The 23297-nt window shown below is 40.1% G+C and overlaps 2 protein-coding genes across 2 annotated transcripts; both read left to right on the top strand.

Annotated features, from left to right (window-relative positions):
- The first annotated feature begins 2301 nt into the window (after window positions 1–2301).
- LOC121180638 (multidrug and toxin extrusion protein 1-like) lies at window positions 2302–12098 on the top strand. Its single transcript, XM_041036224.1, has 16 exons — window positions 2302–2638; window positions 4179–4280; window positions 4407–4475; window positions 4627–4775; window positions 6325–6367; window positions 6539–6583; window positions 6682–6779; window positions 8234–8331; window positions 8559–8740; window positions 9045–9153; window positions 9741–9816; window positions 10322–10391; window positions 10506–10638; window positions 10734–10828; window positions 10949–11012; window positions 11157–12098. Exons 1-16 carry the CDS (start codon window positions 2447–2449, stop codon window positions 11339–11341), a joined length of 1710 nt encoding a protein of 569 aa, XP_040892158.1. The 5' UTR covers window positions 2302–2446; the 3' UTR covers window positions 11342–12098.
- Window positions 12099–13764: 1666 nt separating this feature from the next.
- On the top strand, window positions 13765–21468 carry LOC121180637 (multidrug and toxin extrusion protein 1-like). Its single transcript, XM_041036223.1, has 16 exons — window positions 13765–13956; window positions 14971–15072; window positions 15192–15260; window positions 15488–15636; window positions 16438–16480; window positions 16801–16845; window positions 16941–17038; window positions 17409–17506; window positions 18116–18297; window positions 18398–18506; window positions 19848–19923; window positions 20466–20535; window positions 20627–20759; window positions 20861–20955; window positions 21081–21144; window positions 21227–21468. Exons 1-16 carry the CDS (start codon window positions 13765–13767, stop codon window positions 21466–21468), a joined length of 1767 nt encoding a protein of 588 aa, XP_040892157.1.
- Window positions 21469–23297: the final 1829 nt, after the last annotated feature.

Raw genomic sequence — 23297 nt, 5'->3', positions numbered from 1 at the left:
ATTTCCTGTACTTTATTCCCAATTTGCAGCAGAGAAAAACTGAATTACTTTTGCCACAATCTCGATGTGGACATTGCCCCAAACAAATAACAGAAAGTCTTTTTTTTTTCTTTTTTGTAAATCATCATCTGTGCTCACGAAGCATGCTGTAATAAGCCATAACATGCATTGTTGTTTCATCAGGGATTTTGTCTGTGAATGACTGAATGACGACGTCTGCTCTTGCTTAGTAATACTCAATTGTCACCATTAAAAAGTGTTTCAATCTTTGTAGGATTCCTTTATTGCTCATCCACTTGTAACTTCTTTTCTCATTCAGCCAAAGAGCCACAGGGACAAGTCTACACAGCCAGAGAGCCTTTACACTCCAGGCAGAGCTGCAAAAATTAAGCACATGTTTTAAATAGTAATACAACCAAAGATGAGGGGGAAGAAAACAAGTAGCAGTTACACAGTGATTGGTACACTGTTCTGTAAAAGTTTTGAGCTGAGTCCGACTCCCTGTTATCCTTTATAACAACACAAGTATTACACTCGTATTGTATGTCGTTTAAAATACATACGTGTCATGACATGGTAAACATGAGCCAGGAGAACAAAGCTTCTCACATAAGGAAAACCCCACTGAAGATGGTGCAAATATAGGTCATGATAAATCATTAAAACATCCATCACATCACATTTCTCCAGCTTCAGTGAGACTGCAGTTGTTACTTAACCCTCCACACTCCTCGTACAGTGAAGAAGGGGAAGAAAAGAGTCTTTCTTTTCTTAAGGCTGCCTTAAATGATTTTGCCACTAGAGGGCAGAAACGGCAATTTTGTCAATGCCGTACTCCATAAGCATCATATATTCAAACAAAACAAACTACTGCACTGCTACATGTTGCAACTCAGCTTTTAAGGTGAAAAGGACAAAAAGTGCTAAGAAAAGATGGAAATTTGAACTTCTACAATTTCCTGAAACTGGGGAAATTTCATCTGCTGGTGTAGATCATGTGACACGAAGAAAAGCTCTGCAACAGCTTTTAAATGGACCTTCAGGTGAGGTTGCTTTGTCCAGCTTCTGAGTGTTTATGGTTTCACTTGGAGAAACCACAAACTCACATATGGCTTTGACTGATTCACTTGATTGATTTGAAACCAGAACCTTATTGTAAGTTGAGACTGCTTACCTCTAAGCCACTGTGCCATCACATCTCATCATTGAGACTTAACAGGTGAAGCAGCTTTATCTGTTCATGGCTCTGGTGAAGGCTGCAGCTGTTGCCTGGAGCAGGGCTTTATCCAGACCACCAGAAGGAGCTAAAACAAAAGTCCAGACTTGTGGTAAGGCTGAGTTATTTTACAGTTTAATCTAAGTAATAACAAAGCACAGTTCAGACTGAGAAAGTGCAGCTAATAAAATGATGAAACCCCAGTGAATAATCTGACATGTCCAATAATAATACAGCTACCATACAAAAAAGAAGAAAAGATATTACTGAAAGATGCTTAAAAGGTATTTCTGGTCATTTGTGTTCCTTTTGTACAACTTCCAGTTTAACACATCCACTGCAAGAACATCAACATGTCTGTTACACGGCATCAATAAAACTGATGGATGTCACTTTTGTTTCAGGGTGGTAGTATTAAAGGATAGTGCACTGGTTTGCATGTTTACTTTGTTTGCTCTGAAACCTGCTGATTTGTCTTTAAGTGGACCTGCAGCAGCCAAAGCTCCCTCACAGTATTTGTTGGCTGTGGTCTCACACATTTATACCTGCTGGTGGGATCTGTTTGTTCAAGGCCACCTGGGCAGGGAGCGGAGATTTCAACATGTTTTTACAAGGTGTTTTTTTTTTTTTCTCCTCTCTGAATTCATTAAAGGGTTTATGGTTTTATGCTGTTAGATAACTTCCTCCTCTTTCATAATTCAAGCCTCTGGTCACAGCTTCTACACTGGTTGGTCCGTTGTGAACATTTTATTCTGTAAAATTTGACCAAATTATCAATAGTTCATATTATAGTTGATACACAGGTAAAGATTAAGCTGATTTCAAGTATTTAAACAGCCTCTCATGGAGAAGCAGCTGTTCCATGGAGGACAGAGAAACGCCTGCGCACAGAAACGCTGACAATGAAGACCCTGCTGAATCCCACTGAGAGCAGGGTTACACATATTATTATGTACAGTCTATGGATCACACCTATGGAAGTACAATCACTCCGCACTGCGATCTAATCCGAACCTGTGAGAGGCAGCAATGCACTGAAACATCCAGTCTGCCGGAATCCTACAAAGAGAAGAAGAACATTTCGAAAACCGGAACTTCACAGCTCTTGAAAACCTGTGACCCCCCTCTGACAGATCATCCCCGCCTCTGGCGTCTATCAGAGGTGCGACATGAGGAAACAGCTGTAGAAATCAAAGCAGTCTGTCTGCTGACAGCGGCTCTTTTTCGGGTATGGACGACGGTCCCGCACCAGCAGATACACATACTGAAGAAGAGATCGGAGCCTGGGCAGCATGTGAAGCGGTTCCTCTGGTTCAGGGCTCCGGTGGCTGCTGTGGCTCCTGCCTGGAGAACATCCGAGGCTTGGTCCCGCTGGAGCACCGGAATGAGATAGTACAGCTTGTTAAACTGGCGGGGCCGGTGGTAAGACTGGGTCAGATCTGCCTTCCGTACAGGGCAGGAAAGTATCAGTAGACTAGTTGTAGTTTCACAAATCCTAAACGGAAGTGATCCTTCACATGTATTCTTTCAAATAATAAAAGTCACGTGAGGAAGTCATGATTAACTCCATACAAAGGTGAAGCCAGACATACTGAAATGAAATAATGGACACTCAGCGTTTATTAGATCTGCTTTCCATCAGTAAGAACTGTGAGGGAGATGTAGTCCTTTTAACACACAGTTCCCAGAGGTTAGAGGTTCAGAGTAACTGGACACACACGAGAAAGTCATCACATTTAGTGTTAATTTGGAGGATCAGTCACTGACTGCCTGGAGTCCTCAGCCCTCTCTCTCACTGTCAGGTCTCACTGCCTTAAGTCTGTTCTTCAGTAAGTGAACTGCAGCTCAGTCCGTCAATATAAATGTCACTGCGTCAGTTTCCCTTGCAGCCATGTGTATGCCCAAGCCAATGCCACAGCCACCGCCATGTTATAAATTTTACTCTTCCCGTCACTTTGACAGAGGCTGATTTTTGTTTTTGTTTCATTAGTCCACAGAACTTAGCTCTACTGGTTTCTCTCTTTGTTTTTGTGTTGTTGTGTGTGTGTGTGCGCGCGCGCTGTGTTTTCTGTACATGTTGAACTGCAGCCCGGCCTTTCTGTTGTTGAAGCTTACTGAAGGATTGTCTTGTGCTGACTCATCTGAGGTTTGGGCCATGAAGTCTCATCTTGAGTGTTGATAAAGACACACGTACACCTACATCCTGGAGAGCATTCTTCACCTGCTGTGCAGTCAGAAGTTGGCTTTTTTTCAACATGAAAACTTGTTATGCACAAGAATTGTGTTCCTCTGTCTGCCAGCTCATTTGCCGTTTTTGTAGTTTTCCTGTGCTCCCCTGTCAGCTGAGTGTCCAATGACTTTTGACCCCTTGCAATTAGGGCACCATGTGTGAAAGGGCCTACATCTCCCATACAGCTCTAAAACTTGCCACTTTACTGCAGTATCGATTATTTTATTTAAAGTTGAATGAGCCTGAAGAACAAAAACATCTGTAATTGTCCAAATACTTAAAGTCTGGACTGTATGTTAACATGTCACTGACGACTCCACACTGATGAAGTCTGCAGTTGAGTTAAACAGAACATAATATGTGTAGGCTATGCACTTGGATGCAGAGCTGAGAAACACTGACCTCTACATTCCTTTCTGGGTTATGCATAAACAATATGTTGACTTGCTAACCTTTGGGTTAGGTAACAGATTTAGCATATCCGCTTAAAACAAAGTTTTCAGTGTGTGTTTGAAAGAAAGACTGGAAGATTCATGCATTTATTAAATAACTGTTAATGCACTGTGTAATATTACACATCTACAGCTTCTCCACAAGCCTCTGTACGAATTAGGACTTTACACAGGATGGTTTGAACAGTTTCTTTGGCGACTTGTGTTCCAAATACAAACATTCCTTATGTTTTTTTAAATATTAATACCTGGAGGGTGTTGTGTTTGCTTTTGTTTGCAGGTCATTTCCCAGTTGATGGTCTTCATGATCAGTATCATCAGTATGGTGTTCTGTGGTCACCTGGGCAAAACAGAACTAGCAGGGGTATCGTTAGCAACTGCGGTGAGGAGACTTGCTTTTGAGCTCTGTCTCTGTTTGTACTGGCTTCCCAGCTTATTTGCTGTTATTACCTTCTATAAATCTGCCTTTTTTTATTGATCAGTAATATTGTTTCTTTTTAAACTGCAGGTGGTTAATGTCACTGGTATTTCCATTGGCACCGGTTTGTCGTCAACCTGTGATACCCTCATATCTCAGGTAGTGTCTTCAACAAAAGTTATTCTTTCCCCTTAAAAACAGCTCAGCTCTGAGCTTTTGTATCAAGTTTGTTTTCCTGACCCAGTTAAACCTTTGCTTGTCAGTGTGTTTTCTCCTTCCACTTCTTTATCTGTCTACCTGTTTCATGCAGACGTATGGGAGCGGTAACTTGAAGCGTGTGGGTGTGATTCTCCAGAGAGGGGTTCTGATTCTGCTGATGGCCTGTTTCCCCTGCTGGGCCGTCCTCATCAACACTGAACCTCTCCTGCTCGCTGTCAAACAGAGCCCAGAGGTCGCCAGGTCAGTCTCAGCGGAGGAGAGGGTGGAGTCTGTGGTTGTATTGCAAACAGATAGATCAGAGACAGCAGTATCATTTCGCTAATGGCGCTTGTGCTGATCATTTGTGGAGATGTACACTCACCGCTGCATTAGGAGCACCATGCTAACACTGGGTAGTTGTTCTCTTTGCTCTAAAACAGCCTCAGGTCTTTGTGGCATTGATTCCACCAGATGTTGGAAACATTCCTTTGAGATTCTGCTCCATGTTGACACGAATACATCACATCATTTCTGCAGATTTGTCAGCTGCACATTCAAGCTGCCAGTCTCTGTCCTACCACATCCCAAAGATGTTTTAGATCTGGTGACTGAGGAGGCCACTGAACTCACTGCTATGCTGATGAAACCAGTTTGAGGCAACTTTTGCTTTATGACATGGATCATTATCCTGCTGGAAGTAGCCATTACAAGACTGTAAACTGTGTCCATAAAGGGATGAACATGGTCAACAACAATACTCAGACAGACTGCGGCATTCAAACCATCACTGATTGGTATTAAGGCCCAAAGCGAGTCAAGAAAACATTCCCCACACCATTACAGCACCACCACCAGCCTGGACTGTTAACACAAGGCAGGTTTATGACGTCATTATACTGCAGATATCTGCAGCACCACACCTCCTACTGAAACCTGTAACCTGTGCTCTAATAGAAATGCACTGCCAAGGCTTAAATCATTGAGCAGGCAGATGTGTCCAGTCCATGTTAAAAACAAATTCTTCATCAGTGCCATTACAAAATTCAGAGCTTCCGCTGTCAGTTACATTCACTGTCAGGGCAGACCATAGAGTTGTAGTTGTAATTGTGGGTATATAAAATTACTTTAATGTAGCACTAAACAGCTGGTATCAGATAAAACAGTGTCATCAGCTGCATTACAGCAAACAAACCCTACAAGTCCAGAGATAAAGTCCAAGAAGTGGAGATTTCCATTTACCTACAGTGTATTTTAACTGAAGATTTCTAGATTTTATTTTTATTTTAGAACACACCCACACCCACACATCACCAGTTTGGCCTAACCCCATTTAATCCTGTGAAAAGCATACACATTCACAATCTCATTCAAAACTATAACTGGACTTATCAAGAGCCATTTAGCCACTTTCTATATGCGTTGTTATTTCCATACACCGTATAGTGCATTTGTGTAAAGTCTGTCAGACTTTCACTTTCACAGACACATCCACACTCAAATGAACAAGTAGTAATTCAGCACTTCACATTCACCGGACCTGCATGTGTTATGGATTATGGAGCAGCCAGAATATTACATTTCCACTCAGAAAGATCCAGCTGGGCAGGAGAGACTCACCCAGGAGGGAACAGAGCTAACTGCTGATCCATAGTACCTCCCCTGAGTTGGCTGCTAAAATGAACCCACCGTGGGGTTGTGTAGTTTCTTCTGCTATTTGTTTATCTTGATATGTCACATATCGATTAAACATTATCATATAATTCAGTCTCTCGTACTTTCACATACATGTTTTGTCTTTTTTTCCATCAAGTCTCGCTCAGCTGTATGTGAAGATATTCATGCCTGCTCTGCCGGTGAGTTTGAGGAGTTGTGCGTTTTTCTTCACGGCCCTGTGTACTGAGTCTGCTCAGTTACAGCAGGGATGGGTGATATCAACACTATGTACATTTTTATCACAATAGAAACATAAAATCCATTTGTAATGGTTTTTGTCAGTTTTACTTGGGTCTGTTTTCCTTCTTCAGGCAGCTTTTATGTACCAACTACAAGGGAAGTATCTTCAAAACCAGGTGCAGTCTCTTATGACAAAGGTCGTGTAAAATTTAACAGTGGCTGAGGCATAATAATTAAAATCAAGACTGACATGAAGTTGTGCTGTGGTTTACAGGGAATTATGTGGCCTCAGGTTATAACTGGAGTGACTGGAAACGTCCTTAATGTAATCATCAACTACATCTTCCTCTATCTTTTGGAGTGGGGTGTCGCGTGAGTTTTTTTTTTACCTGCCTGTCATTCCTGCGCTGAGAACGCTTCACCCTGATTAACCGAAAGGCAGAATTACATGTTCTTAAAATAAATATGAACCATCAAAGTGATGTAAATTAAAATTATCCTATAACTGTGAGGTTGACCAGGGCAGTAAGACAATTTATACTGATTTGAGTTGATAAATCACAGTATAATGCACATATGGACATGTGTATAATGATGAGTGCAGTGTAATAACTGATCTCAGAACGTTAGAGCGGAAGGCAGCATGTCTGTAGCTAGCTATAGCTAATCACCTGTCAAAGATCCCAGAATGATCTACAACCCTCAAACCAAAACATTCTGCCCCTTCTGCATGACAAGTCCCAGCTTTTGTCAAAGGAACACAGCCATGAAAATGATAGAAATGATAGATACAATGGTTGGTAGTCAACCTAGCTCCCAGAGACAACAGCCTACTGTGGCCACAAGAGGGCAGGAAATTACAAGATGAATGTAAAAAAAAAACCATCAGATCGCTCATGGGACAGAATGTTTACCAAGTTTACCAGTCTGTGCATGTGGTCAGACACTTCCAGACTGAAGAATGAATGTGACAGTTTCCACTTAATTCTCCACTCCAGCACTTAAGTTCATGACATGATACTTAAAAACCTAATAACTAAATTCTTATCAGCCTCAGCTGATCCAGTCTCATCAGGCTCATTCGATGTGTGTTTTCTTCAGTGTGTAAGAACTAACATACTAATAAGAAACACTCATGAAAAGAAACATCTCAGTGATGCTAATTCAATAAAATTCTTTTTTTTTTGTTACTATTTGAAAGTTAGGGTGAGGATGTCCTGTGTTTTGGCTTTCAGACGGGGGCATGACAGAAAAAGCATGTCTTTTAATTACTGCCACAGCAGTTTTACCAAATGTTGCCTTTGTTCAACAAAAGTCAAAGTCTGACTCTGCCATTAAAGCACATAAACCACCAATAACCTTTTCTAACATTGACAGAAAATGTGTGTTAACTCAGCACCACATTATTGATGGTAAGAAGCTGATATAGAACATAAGGACCTCTGTGTCAGAGAGGCGTTGAGTCTGTGGTACAGTAGGAGGTTATACATTGTGGTTGTGTTGTACTGGGTCTGAAGTTTCCTTAAAATGTGTTTCTAATATTTTTAATTACATACACAGAGGAGCACAGATTTAGAAAACAGTGCAGACCAAAATTAGAATAAGACTAAAGACCTCTGTGGCCCTGTGTTAACTTTTATTACTAATCATTTACAGTATTACAGGATTGCTGAATCACTGTAATATGTACAACATAAACATTAAGTACAATTTACAGTAACAGCATTTAACAGCTGTCAGCAATATGTGGATATTTCTCAACAGATATGTGATTTTTTCTTTTTTCTTGTTTAAAAACCTGCTTGTTCCCCATGATACTGCTAAAGTGGATCTGCATCAGCCAACGCCATCTCACACGGTTTCCTGGCTTTGTTCTTATATGTTTACATCAACTGGAGGGGTCTGCACAAGGCCACGTGGGGAGGTCAGTTCTCCTCTCTCTATTGTGATGGCCACAGCATGAGTTTCCTTCTGTCTCAATTCATTTCAGACTCTACTGCAGTGATTTTCATATTCTGTCCGATACTTTCATCCTGTTTCATCATTTACTCCTCTCACAGGACGTTAATTGGTTATCCTTTAGCAGCATTCCTGTGTGTACTTTTTGTCAAATGTGGTTGCACTCTCTGACTACAAACCTTTGACCCACAGGTTGGTCACTGGACTGTCTGCAGGAGTGGGGTCCCTTCGTTAAGCTGGCCATTCCCAGTATGCTAATGATTTGTTTATCATGGTGGATATTTGAAATAGGAGGATTCCTGGCTGGAGTGATAAGTGAGGTTGAGCTGGATGCTCAGTCCATAGCCTACCAACTTTGCATTGCAGCTTATATGGTAATGCCTCTTCACTTAGTCCTCTGTATTCTGTATACTGTATTCAGGCATGCTGATAGTGTGTTGGTGACTCCTCCCATGAAACTTTAATTTACAAAGGGCAGCTTTTATCACCTTTTTTAGGTATGTGTATCCATTATTAAAAAATAAATTCCCTAAACATTTGGTTTCTAGCATCTGTGTTTGATCCCCTGTGCTGTTTGATGACAGTGCAATGTGAACATTTTGTCAAAGATAAATGTCACCCTTAAATAATGTATTTCCATTGTAATGATTTATATCCTGATCTAATTATCTTCCACAGTTCCCACTAGGATTCTCTGTAGCTGCCAGTGTACGGGTTGGGAATGCTCTTGGTGCAGGAAACACAAAGCAGGCTAAGCTATCCTGCAAAGTCCCCATCATCTGTGCATGTAAGAACCAATATGTACAGTATATACTGTGTACATTACACTCACAGAAAGTTATAAATGTAATCACCGTAATCAGTCTCACACACAGGCTGTCTGACAGTCATTTGTACTGAAGATGTTTTTCACTTGATTATTCAAGTGTCACATCCTCAACAAAAAATGTTAAATATTATGAACAAGGAATGACAATACATTAAAAGTAAACACTCAAAACATATTTTTATATATACGAAGCTGTTATATAGACCTAAATAGTAATTCTGTGTTAAGTGCAACTTTTCATACATCCCAAATCTGGGAATATTCATTCATTCCAGATTACATAAAGAATCATGTTTCACCTGAACTGTTTCACATCTCTTGTTGATTAAATGTATTATTGAGACTAGATGTTCTCAGTTCCGATATAAAATAAGTCTTTTATTAAGCTAATTTATAAACTTGCAGCTTCAGTTTGGCTCTCTCTACTACCTTCATTCACCTTTTTTGCTGGTGTTGTGAAAATGTGGGCAGTGTTTAATGTTTTATTCAACTTTATTAACTAAATGTTTTGTTTTTGTTTTTTTTTGTTTGTTTCTTCAACCCAGTCATAATTGCGTGCTTTGTTGGAGCCAGTCTCAGCATCTCTAAAAATGTCATAGGATACATTTTCACCTCAGAGCAGTGAGTAAAATCTTTGACTCCATAACTCAGACTGTTGTATATTAACTAAGTTCATCATCTTCACGCCGGCTCAAACACTGGTCTGTGATTGTTTAATGAGCCCCAGCGATGTTTGACAGGTCTGTCGGTTCATTATTGGTAATGCTGAATTTAACACTGAAGACAGCTGCTCATCCCATTTTCCCAGAGTCTGCCAAATAGATTTCTTTAATTTTTATTACCTGACTGAATAAATAAGTTGAGCACAGTTATGTATTTTTACATTTTATAAGTAAAACATTATAACTCTAATCCATGCTGAACAAACAAAAGCTATTCTGAGGATGTGAACATCAGTCTTTTAGTCTGTTTATTATTCATCAGTCAGCTGGAGATCATTTATTATGACGTTACCTCACTAAAGAACTCAGAAATCATCTCCTGTCTTTTAATGTCACACTTCAGGTGTGATTGACAGTTTATGTGTTTGCCTCTAACAAAAATCTATGTCTGCTTCTTTTTGTAGAGACATTATTAAGAGGGTTTCCGATGTCATGCTCATATTTGTTTTCATGCATGTTTGTGATGCCACTGCAGTGAGTAACAATGCACAGTTAACTTTTCATGCATATTATCCATGAAGTATTTTAGGCATATTGACATACACTTTACAAAATGTGATTTGACCAAATATTCACTAATATCCACAGGGTGTGGCAGCAGGAGTCCTTAGAGGAGCAGGAAAACAGTTGGTTGGTGCTCTGTGTAGCCTGGTGGGATTCTACTTCATTGGCTTCCCCACTGGTGTGTCCCTGATGTTTGCTGCAAACATGGGGATTGTGGGTAAGACCAGACTGCTACTTACCATGTGTTGTGCCTCCAGCTTGTCAACAAACATTCAGTAAAGCTATTAAAACTCTTCTCTTTTTTTTTTGTAGGATTGTGGACAGGACTTACCATTTGTGTGTTACTGCAGGCGATTGTTTTTATCACATTCTTGTACAAACTTGACTGGAAAAAGGCGACAGAAGAGGTGGGTACAGTAACTACATCACTTAAGGAAAAATGCCTCTTTGCATTTTTTCACTTTGTCTTAACATGTGTGGGAAGTTGAAGCACACTAACAGCAACTGTCCTCAATGTCTCCAATCAGGCTCTTGTGAGAGCAGGAGTCCAGATCACAGAAGAAAAAGAGATGGTTGCGGTGGAGCACACGGGTAAGCAAAGGCCCCTTATTTTCTTCACTCTGTACAGTAGTTAGATGAAACACTCCTGCAGGGACTACAGTCTTGTGTGACAGTTTTAAGTTAATACTTAAACTAATTTCTAATTCCTAAAAACTAAAACTCTTTTTTTTTTTGACTCAGATCAGAACCCAGAGGGGCTTGTTCCACGCCACAGTGAATTCAGCACTACCACCACAGTGGGAGACGTTCTGTCGGTAACACAGCTGGTTTTATGGCGTGGCCTGGCTTTGCTAATCATGACCATCATCCTCATAACAGGAATTGTAACCAGCACCTTGCTGATGAAACTGTTCAAATGACTCATTTTAAAAGCTAAGAAATATCTTCAAATTTTGACAGTGAGTGTCAAGGGGCTGCTTGTGATGTTGATCCCACTGAGAATCAACTCTCAATCAGCTTTCAGTCACTCTCACATTCAGCCTTGCTGGTCTGTCTACCTCCAACGCTCAGCAACCCCCTCACATTTCCACTTTCTGCCATGATGCACATGACTGAGAGCCCAAATAAGTGACTTGTGATGAGTCAAAAGAGAACCATTTGTTTGTCTCAGCTAGCAGACCAAACAAGGGCTAAGATGATAATAAATAGTGGACAGTAGTATAATATATCAACACTTGTTGGTGTGTTTGTTGATCAAAGTTTTATTGTACAATCTGTTCAGATTGCAGGGTTCAATCCTTGAACTTCTTTTATTCAATGTCTAAATGTTTTTGGTCCCAAAGATTAAGGCCTAAACGTCACGGCTCATCTTAAAATTAATTTCTCTTAGTCTTTTATATAGTCTTATTTCACCCCAGTTATTCTGTTTGTTTTATGAAATGCACTTTGAATTATGTGGCTATATTGAATGTGTTACATGTTACACAGATATGGTTTCCTTGTCTTCACTCCACTGCAGAAGCCATGCCATGATCCAAAGACAACTTCTTAGCTGTCATGACTAGCCCCTAAGGGGGCTGTCTTTTGAACCCTTTTGTTTTATTTTGAACTCTTTTGTGGACATTTGGACCTTTTTGGACTTTTGTTTAGTTTAAGTTTTGTTAGTAGTTCCTGTTTTATTTTGAAGTCATAGCCCTTTTGTATCTTGTCTTGTTCTACTTCCTGTCTTTGTCTAGTTTCCCGCCTTTTGTGATTGGCTGCCCCGCCCTAATTGGTGTCACCTGTTGCTCATTACCTCATGTATTTAAGTCTCATTGTTTCCCTGTGTTCTTGTCAGTTTGTCTGTGTCTGTTCCCGTACCTGTCCCTTGCATCTTCCCCCTCATGGATTTACCTCGGTTGCCGTTTGTTTTCAAGTAAGGACATTTGGAGTTTGTTTTGTGTTTTATGTTTCCAACTTTTTTTTTCACTCCTTCATAGATGATTTTTAGTTGTTTAAGTTTTGTTCCCTGGCCCTGAACTCTTCCAGTGATTTTGAGTTGAGATTAAAAGACTTTTAGTTTACTCATTCGCCTTTCTTGGGGTTTTTTTGTGTTTGGGTCCTGTCTTCCCTCTTGTTCCCGGTTGCCTCAGTTGTGACTTTGTGACACTCAGCATTTTAAAGATGACAAATGCAATGTTCTTTTGAGCAACCAATTCTTAATACAGCAGTGGTTAAGTTGTGGTTATACTAGACAGCTTTTAGATGTGAACCTGTCTTAACTGTGTGAGTATGAGTTAGACATTTTAGCTGGGACAAAAAGGCACAGAAGTAGAGTGCGGTTTCAAAAAAAAGACAACAGTGGGGACAAGCCTGGCTTGAGTGAGCAGGATTAAGCTCTTCCATTTAACCAATTTAGATCTGAAGTGATCAGACTAATTGAAGCCTGTTATCTGAAGGGCTTGTTCATGACTTAAAAAGACAGCACCAAGACAAGCACAGGTCTCATCAAATCACAATAAAGAGCATAGAGCATGTTGTCCAGCAGCAGTCAGCTGAAATAGACTCTGTGCCACGACTCCCCTCTGGGCTCAGTTTGGCTCAGAGCTTTCTTTGTATGTCATCTTGGGTTCAAGTCCAGCGTGACTGTGATTTTCTTTTTCTTTTTTTTTTTTTTTTCTTTGTATAATGAGTTGAACATTAACTCACATGTGAGATGAAAAACACTGACTGACGTATCCTGTAGGAAGGACCCAGGACAGGTTATGCATTATAATTTGCACTTTGTAGCAATTTAAGGTCTGTCAGCTGGAATATGCTAATGGTGTCTTCAAGTGACATAACAGTCTCCGTCTGGTGTTATTATTGTTACAGTGCACTCAGACTGGTGTTTGTTTTGTACATCAACTGGGACCACTCACGTTTTTATTGTTTAACTAGTGTTTAGAAATTCTTATTTACGTTTAATATTAATTAATAATTAAAATCCATTCATTTGTAACAATACATCAGAAACACAAACGGCCTACACGCTCACGAGGCAGACACACACATTGTATGGCTGGACTTATGTGTCTGTGCCATATGTATATCTCGCACGCGGACAGCGGGTAGTTCGTTTACACGACCAGACGAAGTAAACTGAAACTCAAAATGTGGACTTGAATGCAACATGAAGTCTACCCAATGGTAGTGACGCCCGAAAAAGTGCCCCTCGAGGTGGTTGGCTTTGAGGACACTCCTCAAAGTACTGCACGTGTGTAACCCCTCCTCTGACTCCTCCGGTTATCAAACGCGTTTTAACTGTGTCGAATGAGAATGACAGTGTGGACTGTGGGTTGAGAGGACAAGCATCTGTGTAGTTATGGACGGCTCTGGTAAGACACCCATTAAGTGCACTGTAGAGGTGAAGGAAGATTTAAAAGCAAGTGAGGCGACTTCTGCTGTTCAGGGGTCCGGTAAAGGCTGGGGCTGCTGCCTGAAGAGCACGCGGGGATGCATCCCCCCGGAGTACCGACACGAGCTGGTGGAGCTTTTCAAACTAGCGGGACCAGTGGTAAGACTGAACTTTCACGCGCCGGAGCACCTCCAGGTGTACTGTACGGGACTGTGTGTATTATCCATAGACTGTATATAAGAAGGTATCATCTGTGTGCAGTGTGTGTTTGTGTGTTAGCGCTGTACTCTAACGGTAGCTGATACTTGAGAACTGACTTTTAACCTGAATATTGTTTGACAGTGTTCACATTTCTACCACTGGCTGTGCATTGTGTATGTCTCAGTGCTGATGACTCCATTTATTAAAATAAATAAATAAATAAATAAATAAATAAATAAAGTGACGGAATGCAGTATATGTAACTATGTCTATTGTGTAATAATAGAGTTGTTACCTTTAACTCCCTATAACTCCTCATTTCAGTTCATATTGTGTATTTACTGCTGCACAGATTTGAAATTACAACAAACACTTGAACCTTTAGCTTCAGGACTCTGAGGGTCTGGCATCACTTGCCCTCTAACTCAAGGTTTGAGTCAGCACTTAAACCTCCACTCATAATCACTGTCTAAATGCCTAGGGGCTGCACTGTAGGTACACTTTGTACTGTCCCAGTCTTTTCATCATGCTTTTATTTCATCTGATGTGTTTGTCTTGCTTTGACTTATTCTTATGTTGTTAGTTAGTTATCTGTATTGAATAATATACAGCCATCCACCTCCAATCACCTGCATGTATAATATTTGTATAAGCACTGAGTTGGTTATTGAGAATATGTATCATATTGTTACACATCTAATTTGTAATCACTTCCAAAGATGCTGTAAACCACAACAGATATTTGTGGTTATTTATACATGCATGAGAAAGGTAAAAGATCAAATTGCTGATAGTATATATTTAAATAACTATGATATTTCTTAAGGATAAGTGGTATCACTTAAGTCTTTGCTCACCGTTTCTGAAAATGTCTACAATGCCTCATGTTTAACTTTATTTGTATGAATGTATCAGGCATTTATATGGACTAGAAAACAAGCAAAGGGTTTTTTCTTTGTTTCCGTACTCTAGGTCATTTCCCAGTTGATGGTTTTTATGATCAGTTTCGTCAGCACAGTGTTCTGTGGTCACCTGGGAAAAACTGAACTTGCAGGAGTATCATTATCAATTGCGGTGAGGAGACTTGCTTGAGTTCTGTCTGTGTTTGTTCTTGTATTGCAGCCTGCCAGCACTTACTTTAATCTGTTAATGTAAATAGTTTTCCCTGAGTTATGGTTTGTTGTCATTTGCAGGTGGTTAATGTCACTGGTATTTCCATTGGAACTGGGTTGTCGTTAACTTGTGATACCCTCATATCTCAGGTAGTGTCTCCACCAGAGTTTTTTTCTTTCACTTTGTTTATCTAACCAAGACAACCAGGACTGCTGGGTTCCCAGGTTATCCTGGGGTCCCCTTAAAAACAACCCAACAATGAGCTTTTGTATCAAGTTAGCTTTCTTTGACCAGTCATACCCTTGGTTATTGGTGTGATTTGGTGTTTTCCAGCTCTGCTTATTATTATGATTATCTGTCTACCTGTTTCATGCAGACGTATGGGAGCGGTAACTTGAAGCGTGTGGGTGTGATTCTCCAGAGAGGGGTTCTGATTCTGCTGATGGCCTGTTTCCCCTGCTGGGCCGTCCTCATCAACACTGAACCTCTCCTGCTCGCTGTCAAACAGAGCCCAGAGGTCGCCAGGTCAGTCATCATTCAATCCCCAAACCAACACATACCTTCAGCATTTGTTTCAGTGACTCTGCCAGACATGGATTTTTATCTAGGCTGACCACCTATGCTAGAATGAATGCAGTTAGTGAGAATTAATTTACCTACACTTACCTCGTTTGGGCACTTGAGGGCAGCAGAAACGAGCTGTGAAGACAACTCTGACCTACCACCCTTTAAGCTGATATGGCATAATTGATAGCAAATAGCTGCTTATTTACACATACAGCAACCTTTAATGGCAGTTCTAACTGCATTATTATTATTTTTTTTAACAATAAAATAATTTTAACGAAAGACTTAACTTATTTAAGAGTGTGAGTTATTCATTTAAGGGAACAAATGATTAATTTTTGCGTGTATATTATCGAAATTCTACCCTTGATGACTGCAGGGCTTCATACCTACTCAGCTTTTGATAATAACTTGAACAATGTAACTGAATCACATTATCAGTTAGGGACTCAGGGCGTATTCAGGTTTGTATGAGACTGAGTGGTTCGCAAAACCACTTCTCACTTGTTAGAAATCAGATTCATTCACTGATTAAAATCCAGCATGCCTCTGTCTCTGGGGAGAGCAGTGCTAATGAGTTGAACTGTCTTTAGTTTTAGGTCAAAGTTGCCATGAACTTTGGTGAAGACATTCACCAAAAGTTGAACCCTAATGACTCATGACCTCATACTGGGCCATTTTTTTTTGTACAGTCATATGTCTCAATCCCACAGTTTCACATGCAGACATTATTTGTTCCGTTTGTCTTTCTGCATGAAGCCTCTCCCAGCTGTATGTGAAGATCTTCATGCCTGCTCTGCCGGTACGTTTGGTACATTCAAGACAATAATGCAGTAGACACAGATCTCAAAGAGTGATGTCAAGTACTGTGTGTGATTAGTGCTAATCTGTAAATGTTAGCATGTTAATACATCAGACTGACATGATGAATATGGTCAGCAATATACTTGCTAAACATCATCATGCTAAGATTGTCATTGAGAGAAAGTTAGAATATTGATATTAGTGTTTACATTAAAGCACCACCGTACCTAAGCACAGCGTCACAGAGCTGCTGTCATGGTTGTGGACTCATATTATTTAACCAATGCACTGTTGTAATTTCATGTTTTCCTTCTGCAGGCAGCTTTTATGTACCAGCTGCAAGGGAGGTATCTTCAAAATCAGGTGACACTTTCTTTCACGTTCTCAAATGTTCTTCACTAAAGCTTCATTTAGTTGTTGAAGTTAATAGTGAGCTGACGTTGTGCTGTGGTTTACAGGGGATTATATGGCCTCAGGTTATAACTGGAGTGATTGGAAACATCCTTAATGCAATCATCAACTACATCTTCCTCTATCGTCTGGATCTGGGTGTTGCGTAAGTTTTCCTGCGATCCTACGATCCTCCTTCCTACCATCATTATATCAGAGCTTAATAATTATTAGTCCCATCCTCATAATCAGGCTGAATAGCCCAATCCAATACACAATACAGATGACAAGCACATTGCAGAACTATTTTATTGGGTTACAGTGCATATATATATATATATATGCATATATAGGTTTAAGTTTATTGTCACTGTGACATTATATATAAACATCCTTAAGAACTCAAATGACCATCTGAACACATGTATAAAAAGCTGAGATTCTTCTCCAACAAAATGTGAATATCTGAGACAAGTACTCTTTACTGTTTCTTCATTTCTTCTTTGCTCTAAAATCAGCTGTTCTTGTGTTTTAAGTGGATCTGCAGCAGCCAATGCTATCTCTCAATATGTGCTGGCTGTGGTCTTATATGTTTACATCTGCTGGAGGGGTCTGCACAAGGCCACATGGGGAGGTAAGATTTCTGCCCATCTTTCACCACCACATGAAACTGATTAAAATCTGTTGTTTTTTTTGTTGTTAATGTGGTTGACTGTATCAGTTCTCTTATTCTGTCTAGTGATTTCATCCTCTTTCATCATTCGAGTCTGTTGTCTTTCACAACAATAGTTGTCCATTGTTAAATGTTCCAGTGTCTAATGTTTGACAAAATCAGTAACACTCTATAACTGTGTAATACAGTGCAGAGGAGAGGTTTCAGTGGTGACGTAGCTGCTCAGTCCATCATGCGTCAGGTCTTATATAAGGACAGGAATGATTTGCTAGACCAGTAATTCTTGTCTTTTTCTGACTTGAAGTGAACGTTTGCTCGATTAGTTATTTATTGAGTGAGCACTGTCAACCTGGGCTCTATTAAACTTTAAGCCCATTTTATTATTTCTAAAACACATCTGTATTTTTTGGATAGTTTCAAGTAATGAGCTCAGATGGAAGGATTTCCTCAATCTCACGTCAGCATATAGCCGTGCTATGTCCAACATGAAATAAAAAAAAACATAAAGTAAATAAAGAGTTATTACTGTATTCTACACACTTGGATAACGTGCGGACTCCTGATCCACAGGTTGGTCACTCGACTGTCTGCAGGAGTGGGGACCCTTCGTCCAGTTGGCCATTCCCAGTATGCTCATGCTCTGTCTGGAGTGGTGGATGTTTGAGGTGGGAGGATTCCTGGCTGGTGTGATTAGCGAGGCTGAGCTGGGTGCTCAGTCGATAACATATGAGCTGGCTGTTGTAGCTTACATGGTAATTATAAAGGCTATAAAGAGTCTCTGCCTCAATGAAATTGTAGTTAAGAAAAAGCTTTGATACATTTTTGGGTATTACTTCTCTGTTTTTCCCACAGTTCCCATTAGGATTCTCTGCTGCTGCCAGTGTTCGAGTTGGGAATGCTCTTGGCGCAGGAAACACAGAGCAGGCCAGGCTATCGTGTAAAGTCCCCATCATCTGTGCATGTAAGAACCAATACACAAAGCTGTGAAACTAATGAAACGCTCTTATGTTTCTGGTCGAGTGGTGACAGAAGTGGTTTCATATTCAAAGTTTTCAACTTTAAGTAAATAATTATAAAATAAATACTCATGTGACTACATTGTGTTAAAACAGTAATTTGTGAAAGTCAAGTTCATTATTATTATTATTATAAGACAAATAATAATTGTAGCAGTCTGCGTTGAACAGGATCATGGAGGCAGTAGGTGGTTTGAAATCACAGATCCAGACTCTGCAGCTGTGGAGACAGAAACAGAGAGATGAGGAAGCACAAAACTACAAGATAAAGAAAATGTTAAGTTGGTAATAATGTGTACAGATGGAGAGGGAAAGCAGGAAAGAGGAGCTCAGTGCATTATGGGAAGTTCCCCTGCAGTCAAGGCCTATAGCAGCATAACTAGGGGATGGGTCAATGCAAGCCTGAGCCAGCCCGAATTATAAAAAACGATCACATCTTTATCAACATGGAACATTTTTAGCCTTCTCTAAAACATGGTGATGGTGTCTGCCTCCCAGACCCAGACTGGTAGATGGTTCCACAGTAGAGGAGTCTGATAGAGGAGACTGCAGCTTAAGAGTGGTAGGGGGCATGTGATTGGCTGAAAGTTAGTCAGTTAGTTCACAAATTGATAGTTCATCAATATATTTTTATTTATTTATTGCTCAATTTATTTAATATTGAACCCTTGGGGCTTCCATAGTTTCATGGCCGTCTGTATGACAAATATATTTGACAGCTCATCAACACAAAAAACCCACTACGACACATTCACATGAGGCTGTTCTCTGAGTCGTTATGATCTGCTGTTGTTTTCTGGGCCTTTATAACCAAACCTGCTGGAGCAGATGTCACCTACACATGGCAGCTCTGTCACAGAAATAGTATAGCATGTTCCCACAGCCTTAAGAAAACATTGTGTTTGCATCCATTTTTGGTCTCACTCATGAAAACTGTCTTCATTTGGACGTTCATCTCTAAGGCTGAATACTTGGCAGTTCATTTTACCATTGACCCATCACATGAGAAAATTCAGCCCACAGTTACATCATTAATAATCACACTTGGTTGTTTACATTGCATTTAAATGTATTATTGATGCCAAAATGTCCTCGATGTGACGCATTAACCACACTTGTCTTCGAGCAGTAGAGTTGAATACAGTTGAAACATCCATTGCAGTGTCTCTGGGTTCTTGGTTTTATTTTCCCCTTTTGATTTTAACATTTTTTCCCCCACAGTGCAACTTTTTTTTTTTTTTTTTTAAACAATACCTTTTGCTTTTTGTATCTTTTTCTTGTTGCAGTCATAATTGCATGTTTCGTCGGAGCTGGCCTCAGCATCGCCAGAAATGTCATTGGATACATTTTCACCTCGGAGCAGTGAGTAAAACCTTTGACAGAGTAACCTTTCACTGTCTTTCACTGGCAGAATTATCCAGTTATTTTGTCTGTCTTTTGTTGTGGTCTATGTGCCAGTTTCACATTGCTGTCTAGACTACATTAACTAAGGTCATCGTCTTAACGCTGACTCACAAACACTGAACTCCTCATGGGTGAGGCCAGAGTCCACCTAACACACAGTATCTGTTGCCCCAGTTAGCTCTACTTCAGTTAAACTAAACAAACCAAATTAACTTCAATTGATTCCTTAAGCACACTTTACCCAGTTTCCCCCCAACTTTGAAGAAACAGGAAGTTAAATCTCTGTAGTGATGATTTTCCTGGAGTGGCATGAAGGTTATCATGTTATTATTCCATGTAATATTACATGTGTCTTTTTACATTATGTGATAAGGTGGGAGGATTTTGTTCACTCGCAGTGTCATTATGTATTTATCATTCTTTTCAGTAGGCTAGAGATATTTTTAGAGATATAAATAGAGATTAGATTCACTAAATCTGTATCTGCATGTTTTTTTTAGAGACATTTTACAGAGGGTTGCTGACGTCATGTTTATATTTGGTTTCATGCATCTTGCTGATGCCATTGCGGTGAGAAACAATTTCAACAACAATTTCATGCATTTGAGATCTGATATTGGCAGACAGGATGTTTGTGATCAGGTCTGTTTGATGTCGGCAGGGTGTGGCTGGAGGCGTTCTTAGAGGAGCAGGGAAACAGTTGGTTGGTGCTCTATGTAACCTGGTGGGTTACTACTTCATCGGCTTCCCCATTGGTGTGTCCCTGATGTTTGCGGCGAACATGGGGATTGTAGGTAAGAAAAAAAACCATTGCATTTATGATTTAGCCTTGTCTTCTGTTTGTCAAGTAAAATTCAGGAAAGCCATTTAAACCCTTGTTTTGTCTCTGTGATAGGGCTGTGGACAGGACTTACCATTTGTGTGCTAATGCAGTCGATTTTCTTCATCACATTTGTGTACAGACTAGATTGGAAGAAGGCTGCTGAAGAGGTGTGTACCTACATCTCTTGCCCAATCAAAATGCTGCTTGTTATTTATTTATTTATTTATTTATTGTCTTGAGCTTTATTTGAGGTTAAAGCATGTTGACAGCTGTCCTTAATGTCTCTGATTAGGCTCTTGTGAGATCAGGAGTCCAGATCAAAGAAGAAAAAGAGATGGTCGGGATAGAAAATGCAGGTAAACACCAGCACACTAACTGAACGCATCCCTTGTGTGGCAGGTTAGTGTTCATGCTAAAAGTTCTTCTTCAAACTTTCAGACCCGAATTACAACCGGGCCCAGGTCAGTACTACGGCTTCCAGTTGTGCGAGTACTGAGGAGGATCACACATACCAGGAGGTGCATGATCCAGGCCAGAATAAAAACACCACTACTACAGTGGGAGATGTTCTCTCGGTAACGCAGTTGGTTTTACGGCGTGGACTGACATTGCTGGTTATGGTTGCCATCCTCATTGTTGGTATCGTCGCTAGCAACTTCCTCATCAAGCTGCTGAAATGAGTCCTCTGATGATGCTGGCAGTCAGAGTAACGGTTGTCAGGTCTGATAGTTTAAAGTTCCACTAAACAACACTTTAATGTAAACACTGAATGACCCTGTAGTGTGAAAGGGTTAGTCGTGCTGTCGATCCCACTGAGGATCAACACTTACGTCTGCAGCTTGGTGCAGCCATCAACCCTCTCATACTGTTTGTAAGTGGGAAGCCACTCAGTCACAGCAAGCTGAAATAAACAATTTGACGAGTCAAACATGTAGCCAGCCAAAGGGACCCATGTGTGTTTGAGGAGTTAGCGGACCACACCTGGTCTGAAATGCAGCTGAACTTGGAGTATTTGGATGATGTGCTGTTTCTGTTGAATGTGTGAGTAACACCAGGCAGGAGTTTGCTGTCACGATAGCCATAACATAAGCTGATGCAGTACTTTATACCAATACGTTTTACTGTGGTTTTGTTTTGGGGGGTTTTGTTCAGAGGTAAAACAGTTTAGCATTAAACCTGCCAGTGTTCAAACATTATGTCTGAAGCAGCAAACAAGCACTCAGAGTAAAGTGCTATAGGTCTCTTTGTTTCTTATAGAGCATGCCAAAGTTCAGTAGCTCAGGTAGTGTTTAAAAGGAAATTTCACGATGTTTTAACTTTAGAGTAACAATTCTGTTTACATTCTGTTCCCTCAGTTCAAGTGAATACAAATTTTGCGTGTTTTTCAGTAGGAATACACAAATCACATGCTCCACAGTGGGACAGCTGAGAGACTAAGACTATATAATATTTGATTTTGTCATTGAAGGGTTGTTGTTGCAAGACCAAAACATGACTGATATTATTATTTGTTTATCTTAGTGGGCTTGTATATTGTTATATTACACAATGGTTTTTCTGTTCCTGAATCTATTGTCTTTAGTATGCGCATGAATTCAATTTAGTGTTTACCAATACTTTGTTCAGACTGCAGACAAATCAGCTTTGTTTCGCAGATCATGTCCACACTGTTATTTGCAAGTGGAGTCGCATTTCAAAGCACCTGCAAATGTGGTTTGGATCTGATTTGCAGAAATCACATTTCATGTGGGATGTGGTCTGAGAGTCTGAACAAGGCCTAAATCTATATGTGTTCATATCAGCAACACATCCATGACTCAAAAGAAACCAAATAAATGTGGAGCGTTTATTGCCAAATGTCAAAGACAGTAATCAAAGTGAAATTCAGCAATACTAAAGACATTATGTAAACAGTACACATATACAAGGTATTTTCTATAATGAGTAGTTTTTTCATCTTTGTCATTTTTTCAATATAAATAAATAGTTAAATGATTGATATAGCTGTGTTGTATGTATGTACACAATAGTACTTCAAATTACAGTATATCTCACTTTAAAAGCTGCATTGTACAGTACACAAGAGACTGTATGATGGCTTAGAAGATATAAGTACTACAGTAAAACCGTAGAGATTATCACACCGAAACTCAAGAACCATCACATGGCATGTTGGTTAAGTAAAGTATACCTGAGTTTAATAATGCCCATGTTGCTCACGCAACTAAACAAGGTCGCCTAAGGTATCACAACTGTTTTGTTAAATCTCTCAAATTTGAAACGCAACAAGCCTGTCCTTGTAATGTTGGTGCGGAGATTTTCGACACAGGTGGTTGCTGAAGCAACAGGCCCTGTTGTAAACTGTATCAGTGACAGTTCTGTCTCGTCTCCAGGATTCAGTATCACCTCCTACCACCAAAACTAGAGGTCTTACACCCTGGTTTAGTGAAGAAACACATGTTCTTGAGAAACCCTGCATGAGATTAGAGCACAAATGGCAAATATGTAA

Source organism: Toxotes jaculatrix, chromosome 4 (genome assembly GCF_017976425.1).
Source record: "Toxotes jaculatrix isolate fToxJac2 chromosome 4, fToxJac2.pri, whole genome shotgun sequence".
Taxonomy (NCBI): Eukaryota; Metazoa; Chordata; class Actinopteri; family Toxotidae; genus Toxotes; species Toxotes jaculatrix.
This window is presented reverse-complemented; position numbering and strand designations above follow the sequence as displayed.